This window comes from Dermacentor variabilis, chromosome 2 (assembly GCF_050947875.1).
Source record: "Dermacentor variabilis isolate Ectoservices chromosome 2, ASM5094787v1, whole genome shotgun sequence".
NCBI classification, from domain to species: Eukaryota; Metazoa; Arthropoda; class Arachnida; order Ixodida; family Ixodidae; genus Dermacentor; species Dermacentor variabilis.
This window is the reverse complement of record NC_134569.1, coordinates 713,298-722,880: the sequence shown is the minus strand read 5'-3', so window position 1 is coordinate 722,880 and position 9,583 is coordinate 713,298. Positions and strand designations below refer to the sequence as shown.

The 9,583-nt window shown below is 44.6% G+C and overlaps 1 protein-coding gene across 1 annotated transcript; it reads left to right on the top strand.

The window, feature by feature from the left end:
• Positions 1-797: 797 nt before the first annotated feature.
• Positions 798-8,554, top strand: LOC142571283 (ATP synthase subunit C lysine N-methyltransferase). Its single transcript, XM_075679518.1, has one exon. It carries the CDS (start codon positions 983-985, stop codon positions 1,616-1,618), a length of 636 nt encoding a protein of 211 aa, XP_075535633.1. The 5' UTR covers positions 798-982; the 3' UTR covers positions 1,619-8,554.
• The last annotated feature ends 1,029 nt before the right edge of the window (positions 8,555-9,583 follow it).

The window sequence follows — 9,583 nt, the reverse complement described above, 5'->3', positions numbered from 1 at the left end:
CTCCCTGCGACGCCTGCATTAGTGTAATGTTACGTGCTCTTCAGAGGCCTCCGTTAGCCATTACATGTGCCCTCCTGGAGCAGTACTTGTAAAAAAAAAAACAAGATATCGTCAAGATTACCAAAGCACCCCGCAATGAAAAAAACGGCCCTGTTGCCAGGCATTGCTGACCGCACACAGCCGGAATCTCTCACGCGCCGACCGAACAAGTGTCCTGCAGGTACGTGAATGAACCTACGAAACCACGTACACATACTTTCACGCTGTCAACACCTGAAACTTTGGTAATTGCGCGCGTGTTTGAGTACACCGTGTGCTTGCGTCGTGTTTCAGCAACACGAACTCTCAACGTCGCGCGCTTTACACCTTAAATACGCCTTCAATAATGGTCATTTTCTCTATTTCTTCCGCAATTCCAACTCGAAATTCTAAAGGCCAGTTACCGACTGACGAAGAAAGATCTCGATTGAAAAAACTGCTCCGCAGGGCTCGAACGAACTTTTCTGCGGATTTCCTCCCGTAGCGTATTAGCCGTCGTCTGCTACGGCAGGCCCACCACCGGCGGCGCCACCGTCGAGGCCGCGCCGAGCGGAGGAGGAGGGAAGCGAATGGCGCTACTTTGGGAGATTGAGGGGCTTTAACTGTCATAGGCTCCCTTGATGTCCAAAAAAGCCAGCCATAGGGGTCTGTGTTCCTTTTCAGCTATTACAACAGTACAACAGGAACTCCGTTTCCTGTTGTACAGCGCCACCTGTGGTCCCATACTTTAGTTCACGACGCCACCGCTACTCTTATTTCCGTAGCACTGTGGAAGGTACAGTTTCCCTTCTCTAAGTTTGTATAGGTGTTCTGTGGCCATAGCAGCAGGTTTTCGGCGCACGCAGCAGGCATCTTTTAAAGGAGGCGTTGGTTGAAACACGCCGCAGCCATCTTTATTCCATATTATTGTACGAAACTCTATGCTTTATTATATGCCGCAGCCATGGCCGCAGCAATGGACCCTGTGCCACCCGTTCCACAGACGCAGCGTGATGTCAGGCTGCTTGGCAAAGTGGCAATCGCAGTGACTGGCTGCAGCGCCGTGGGCATCCTCGCAGTCGCCGCGCCATTTTTATATCCTGCATTTCGCAAAATCTGCCTGCCGTACGTGCCGGCTACCGACGCTCAAGTGCGCAACGTATCGTTCCTGCTGCAGCGCAGGCGGCGTACCTCCGCCCTGATCGATCTGGGGAGTGGCGACGGCAGGATCGTCCTCGAGGCCGCCAAGCTGGGCTTCGCACCTTGCGTCGGTGTGGAGTTGAACCCCTGGCTTGTTGCGTACTCGAGGGTGCGAGCGCTCGGAACAACGAGCGCGCGCTTTGTGCGAGCCGACCTGTGGGACTTCACCTTGACGCCGTTCGACAACGTCGTCATTTTCGGTGTTGAACAGATGATGGCCCCGCTGGAGCGAAAACTTGTGCACCAACTCAGGCCTGGAAGCTGGGTGCTGGCATGTAGATTTCCTTTGCCAACTCTCAAGCCAGACAATGCTTACGGCACTGGTGTCGACACGGTGTGGCTTTACCGCATGGGAACTGATCGCTCCACTTTGCAGGACATCGGAATGTGTTCACCTTAAGTGTAACAAAACCTGATCAGCGCGTCACCTACGGGCGCGGCTGCCGGATTAAGCAGGAGTTGCTCCAGTCTTTATGGCGCCCTTCAAAGTTAGTGTTTCTGTATATGCTCCCAAGCATATGCAGAAACACTTTATAAAGTCGGCATGCAGCGCTCATGTGCAATCGATGGGTTTTGAACAGTAGCATGCCAGGCTGAGCTCATGTGATTTCTCTAGTAATTTTAATACATATTTGCTTCTGTTTAGAGCTGCATTGAAAAATTTGTCATATGTTCGAGAAGTGTGCTTAAAGAATTGCTGCCATCTTCTAAGTACTATGTGAAATGATGTTGCCACTGTCTCTGCTGTGGCCTTTGAAACACCCAAGCTATGGCCGCTTGAGGAGCAGCTGTGCCGCCCAGGCGATGCCCGACAGAGTGTAGTTCACCAGTTCTCCACATCATGATGCAAAAATGGTGCTCCTGTCAGTAGAACGGTGCTCCTGCACGCGTCGTCGTCCATACGCAGGGAAGAGTACGATGTCGACAATATGTGTTTGAGGATATCGCTGCCACTGATTTCAGCTTTAATCTGCGCATCAAATACCATTATGAGAAGTGCATGCAGAGTTGTATGGGAAATTTTGCTATTTTTAGAGAACATGAAGTGTTGAATTATTTTTCTAGGTTCTCTACAACATGCTCTGCAAGGATCTCTCACTGCAGTTTTAGTGGTTTTGAACAAGTGCGGAGTTATTTTGAAATATTAAGCTGTGAATGAAAGCTAGCTTTTTTGTGTAGATGATGCATCAAAGTATTGTCTGAATCAAATAAGTTATGAGGTTCAGCGACCAGAAGCAATTAACACAAGGGCTATGAGAGACGCCACATTGGGGGACTCCACATTACTTTTTGACCACTTGAGAATCTTGATCGCTGGCCTAAACCTAAGCACACAAGCGTTTTTCATTCCGAACCAATCAATGCAGCCGTCACGGCAGGTAAACAAGCCCACGGCCTTAAGCAACACAATAACTTCCGATCCATGAATCCTGGTGGGTAAGAATTCCGTTTGGAGCTAGGATGTCACACTTTGTGCAGAATTTACAGCTCACATGTAATGAAGTCTTGTTGTCATTTGCCTGTCCGAAAGCTTAGTGAAATATTTTTACAACCATTTACGCCATAGCTGGCAACATTTTGTCTATTTCGGCAACAATCGAACTTGCCTGTCCTGCAGAGTTGTGGGGTGCGGCCAATTCCTCAAATGTAAATTCACACGTTTCCAATTGAACTTTATTGAGGGTGTTGTTAGAAACTAATCTCGTGCTGAAAAAATGCAGCAGCTATGGAACATCCCACTATCAAATCCAGTGGCCGAGCATGAGGCAACACATACGCGATGACAAGCTCCGCAAGCGCTGGCACAGAAGTCTTGACATCGTAGTTTGTGCAGAGTTCATTTGCAGCTTGTTGCTCTATTTCTCCAAGTGTGATTACAGTCCCAAATAATCTTTGCTCTTCTTTTCTAGGGCATATTATTGCATCTTAGATAAACTTACATGGGTGAAATCGCATTTGAGAAACTGTTCTAAAAGTGTCCTTCACCCACAAGCGGTTGGTGCTGAGAACAATACTGCTTTAGGCTCCCCTGACTTGAAGTTCAGAGCGAAGAAATAATCGTGCATGCTGATCTTCATTGAGGCAGAAATGCTGCCACTATTTTGTGCGAACTCCTCTTATTCGGTCTCAGAGATGAGTTTCCGCTAACCATGCTGCTCACCTTTTCGTCGTAGAGGACTCAACATCCTTTAGCTACTTTCAGACACTCAATAATAGAGACCAGTATCTCCTCATTTCCTCAAACTGATAGCTACAGAGGACAGTTTTTCTCTCTGCGAGCTTTATTTATTGTGCGCCATCTGCCACAAGTACCAGATGACATGTGTCACTGAGCACAGTTGTGCTGGGTGCAGCGCCTGTTTTGCATCATGATGTGAAGAAGTGAACTGCGCTCCAGACAGGTCTGTCGGCACACCTACTGATCTAGCCATCATGCCCACGCTTCGGAAGATCATGTCTTATGATTACGTCTCTCAGTTCCGCCCTGAAAGCTTCCCCCGGCTGCAGGATATAGTTCAGGTCGCTACACAGATATATCCTCAGAAAGCAAAGCTGCCAAGGTCATTCCGGACATTACCTGAACCGATCCTTGCCTACTTGGATTACCTTGACAGATTCTGAAGGCAGTACAATGTCTCACAATATCAACGTATTCCCAGGTACAGCGAGGAAAGAACTAGGGAAATCACAAAGGCAGTACAGTTTGAACGTAGCTTCTTGAAGTGCTAGCTGCCACGAGGGAAGATTTGGAGAAACAAGCACGCTCTCGCTTTTATAAGCAACTTGTTGCTATGTGCCGTCAGGGTAGTGGTAAGGTTGGCTATTTGCACATTCCAGTCCTGTGTTTGTGGCCTAAAGGAAACTGCTGTGCACATGTTCTCGTTATGCAGTGTGACGCATGCACCAGTCTCCTCTAATAGCTCGTTGACATGGTATGTATGCGTGAGAGTGTGGTATAACATATCATCCACAGCTTCGATTGGCAACTAGACAAGCAACGGTCACATGGCCTGTCGCTATCACGGAACGAGACAGATATAAGCTGGCATTCGGAGGCTTCCTGTTGGGGCACAACACTGCATCAAGGATGGAGCACTTACCGCTCAAGCTATTTCAGGTCACCCTTTTCCTGCATGCATCAGCTGCCACGTTCAGCGCTGGTACGCCTATTCATCTCCCGCCACTGAACACATCCGAAGCACCGACAAATCCACCACCTTTAGAACACATCCACAGCTTCGATTGGCAACTTAGACAAGCAACGGTCACATGGCCTGTCACTATCACGGAACGAGACAGATATAAGCTGGCGTCCGGAGGCTTCCTGTTGGGGCAGGACACTGCATCAAGGATGGAGCACTTACTGCTCATGTTATTTCAGGTTAGTTGCCTTGAAAATTCTACCTGCCTTGCAAGCAGCAACCGCTACCTGTTTTTGGTGTCGTGCCCCAAAGAGTGGTTGCATATCGTATACCATTGTGCTTACGGAACAGTGTTGTATTAGCGATTTGTTATTAATTATGTCTGGCGATCTTAAAAAAAATCTAGGTCCTGAGCATGATGTTTTGGCGACGGTCTTAGCAACAGTTCAGCAGATTATATCAGGACAAGATGAAATTAAGGATGTCCTGCTCACAATAAAGAACTGGCAGGCATCTGTAGATATAGAGTTGAGGCAGCTGTCTGCAAGAATCCGTGCAATTGAAGTTGACACTGCGGATATTAAAAACTGCCATAGCGCTTCGGGATTCAGCTCATCTTTTTCGGCTTGTAATTTACGAGACAAACTAAGGATACTACACTCCCACTGTGAAGATGCCGAAAACCGAATGGGAAGATCAAATTTGCTTTTCTTCGGTATTTCTGACGCTGCTTCAGAGTCACGGTCTTCTGCTGAGGAAAAGGTTATAGCACTCTGCACGAATCATCTTGGTATCAATCTGCAATCTTCACAAAATGAACGTGCCCACTGCCTCGGCCAGTATCATGAAGAAAAACATAGGCCTATCAAAGCTAAATTTACCTCCTTTAAAGACAGGCAACGTGTTTTCGAACAGGACTATAAATTCGAGGAAACTGGTTTTGCCGTGCGTGAAGATTTTTCACTTCAAACACGCATTGCCAGAAAAAATCTTGACTATGCTAAATCTAAAAAGATGCCATTCAAGCTTAACGTTGATAAGTTGAGGATTGTTAAACAGGTATACACGTATGATTCTGCTTCAAACACTGTGATACAGTCTTCCAGATAGCTCAACTGCGCCACGGCAACATGTCCACGGGATATTAGCACACAAGCTTCAAATGCTTGCAGGCGACCATCGGAGCTTAAAGTGTCATTCACTAAAATTCGTAGCATTCTCGCCAAGTGCACTGAACTGTGCTCACACTTAGAAAGCAATGGTACTGATTTCTTATTATTAACAGAAACTTGGCTTAATTCAGATGTTGCTGATCATGAAGTTATATTTGACACTGAAGATTACATCATTTACCGGAATGATAGGACCAATAGAAGGGGTGGTGGCGTCCTAGTCGCCATTACAAAACTAATCGAACATTTTCATGTTAATGTTTCCTCCCCACTGGAAACCTTGTGGGTTTTTATTCCTTCACAGGCGCACAAGTGCCTACTTGGGGTATGTTACAAAGCGCCAGATCATACGAGCTCGTTCATTTCAGACTTGACCGATAACCTTAGTGCAATTAAACGGAAATTCCAAACAGCTCATATCTTCCTTTTGGGCGACTTCAACTATCCTGACATCGACTGGAAAAACCTACTGTCCCATTCTACCGACTCTAATGAATTCATAGAGCTTAGTCTAGATTTCTCATTTTTCCAGATAGTAAATCAACCTACCCACGGTGATAACATGGATTTCATCCTTACGACTACCCCCAAGTTTGCCAGCCCAGTGTCTTTTAATGAAGGATTTAGTGACCATCTGCTTTTCGAATTCACAATTACTACGTCTTTTTATCAGCATACCACAAGGCCCAAACAAATCTTAGATTATGAAAAAGAACACTACGATGCCATCAACCTCGGTTTAGAAAGCTTTTGCCGCACATATATTCCTACTTTTTCTGGCAGACCGGTCAATGAAAACTGGACTTTAAGAAATATTAACAGAGCTTGTTCATTCTTACATACCGCGAATTTCCTTCCGGGTTAATATATCAAAGCCTTTGTTTCAGAGGTCTTTGCGCACGCTAAAGAATAAAAATAAACATTTATTTAGGAAAGCAAAACAATTAAGAACCCCACAATCATGACTTACCCACAAAGCAGCTGATCAAAAATACTGTCGAGCTGTACGCAAAGCTAAAAACATGTTCTATTCATATGATCTTCAATCTCTTATCAAGAATAACCCGTCAAAATTCTGAAAGACCATATCACCGAAAAACAAGGATGCTCATGTCTCGCTACAATACAACATCGGGGCGCCCATAATTAAACAAGAGTGCCCATTTGTTTTTAACACTTTCTTTAGATCTGTCTTTACTCAAGAAGACCATTCCAGTATCCCACAGCTAACTGATGTCCACTATCAGTACATGGAACCTATAAATGTGACTGCTACTGGAATTGCATCTTTAATTAATAACCTCAAGTTATCAAGTTGGTGTGGCATTGATGGCATAAATGCTAAAATCCTTAAGAACACCGTAAATCATTCCAGCGTTATCCTCTGTAACATATTCGAGCAATCATTGTCTACCAGGGAAATACCTGATGATTGGAAAATCGCTAAAGTTATTCCCATTTTTAAAGCTGGTGATAGAAATAATGTCAGTAACTATCGCCCTATATCTCTAACCTGTATCGCATGCAAACTTCTTGAACACATCGTCGCATCAGGCATCGCGCATTACCTTGAACGCAATAACTTCTTAGAAGGGATATTCGTGTGACACACAATTCATAGAATTCACTAGCGAACTTTTTCTAACATGGATGAAGGTTTCCAGACTGACTGCATTTTTCTTGGCTACTCCAAGGCATTTGATCGCGTTCCACTCTCCCGCCTAATAGTTAAACTATCGTCGTTGCACTTACTTTCTTCAACGATCTCATGGTTGCATAATTTCCTGTCATTTCGTAAGCAGTTCACCGTTGTTGACGGATATTCATCCAATTTAACTGACGTCTCCTTCGGTGTTTCCCAGGGCAGCGTCTTGGGTCCATTACTGTTTTTAATCTACATCAATGACCTGCTGCCTAACATTACTTCAATCATTAGACTTTTTGCAGACGACTGCATAATATATCAGAAAATTAGCTCACCCTCTGAACACCTTGAACTTCAGAACGACTTAGATCAAATCACTAACTGGTGCACATTGTGGCAAATGACGCTGAATCCTGACAAATGCAGAACTGTGACTTTTACCCACAAAAAGACTCCTTCAGCCTTCCCATACTCACTAAATTCTAACCCTTGTGCGCATGCGACTTCTACAAGTACCTTGGCGTATATCTCACTGTCAATCTTTGCTGGAAGACTCACATTAATAACATGACCACCAAAGCATCGCATACTCTTGGCTATCTGAGACGTAATGTTCGAGATGCCCCATTAACCACTCGAAAACTAGCCTATCAGACTTTTGTTCGTCCTCAACTTGAATTTGCCTCGCCCATATGGTCACCGCATCAGGCTTATCTAATACAATCACTAGAATGAATTCAGAACCGTGCGGTACGTTTTATAACCAGGAAATATGACCAACAGACTAGCGTTACTAATCTGAAGTTATCGCTATCACTCCCGACACTAGAGCTTCAAAGGAAGGTCGCTTTGCTCTGTCTTTTCCACAAAATAATTCATAGTCGGCATCCTACTACCCTTCCCCTTACCGAACAACATCGTACATCCCGTCGTCTTTGTAATAGCCGCAGCTTTAGGCGCATATTTGGCTGAACCACAGCTTTTAATTCATCAGCACTTCCGCGTGCCGTAAGCTACTAGAATGATCTTCCTGATCGCATCATTGCCATTCATGACTCGGCAGTCTTCAAAGACTAAGTACTGCTCTGGTTTTCTTAGGTGTTTTATTCATTGCCTTGTACTTTGTTAGTCACCCTTTTAGCTGCCATTTCAATGTTCCTTCAGAGATTGCATATACTGTGCAATACTTTTCTGGCCTTACATTTGTAGCCTTATACTTGTCATTACTTCTCTGCGTCCTGTGAAACTGTTGCCCATTGTATAATGATGCATGAGCTGCTTTTTTTGTGTGTCCTTCATTTTCTGTACATGCCCCCCTCGCACAATACTCCTGTTTGGAGCCTGTGAGTATTTTGAATAAATAAATAACTATTGTACATAGTCACTACAAATTGGCACCAGGCCTGCCATTTTGTAGTGATGCCTTTTTCAATGCTAATGCCTTTCCACACTTTTCACACTTGTGAGTGGTCAGAGCGGTCAATGTGAAAAGCATGGAAAGGCATTAGCATCAAACAAGGCATCATTATAGAATAGTGGCCCGAATATTGCCTAAAATGAGGAGTAAATCATTTTGTTAATTTGTTGAGTATAAAATGACACTTCTGCAGCTTATAAAAAATGTCCTTGATATTGTAATAGAGCAAGCAGTAGACTTTAATAAGACTTCCTGACTACATACCAGCATTTTAGCAGCGTTTCTGGCAGTTACATTGGCTTTGCGGAAAGTGAATCCCTCAACGTCGGAAGTTGTAGTAGTAATCAGATTCTTCATCCTTTTCTTCAACTCTCACTTCAAATAGTGGCTCATATTAAAAGTGGCTCACATAAAAGCAGTAGGCTTTAAAGGAGTACTGACACAAAAAAAATCCACGTGGTTTTTTCTGCTTTAATAAGTAGTTAATGACCCAGTAATAACGGCACGAAACCTCATTTACTTCAGAGCGCGACAGGTAATTATTTGCAGTCTTTTTTGTAGCGACCAGTCGAAGTTTCGGTTCCAGAGAGCAACGAGATGGGGCAAACGGGAGTGTAAACAAAGTGGTCACGTGTTCGCAAAAAGCCATGACGTATTGTCGTGCGACTGCCGCATCGGTCGAACGAACGTGATCTTTTTGGGTGAAGGTAACTGGTCAATAAATCCACATATGCTACCTGAAGGCATCAATGTAGCCGGATTCGAGACCCTCGTTATGTAATAAACGAGAAGAAGGGGGTTAACCGAGGGGCCCGATCTTTATTAGTCATATCATAAGAAGCCAACCAACACTGACACCAAGGACAACATAGGGGAAATTACTTGTGCTTAATAAATGAAATAAAGAAACGATAAATTAATGGAAATTAAAGTGGATGAAAAAACAACCTGCCGCAGGTGGGAACCGAACCCACAACCTTCGCATTTC

What these genes read in the sequence shown, in the direction of transcription:
- LOC142571283 (XM_075679518.1), top strand. Translation starts at nt 983, where the DNA reads ATGGCCGCAGCAATGGACCCTGTGCCACCCGTTCCACAGACGCAGCGT.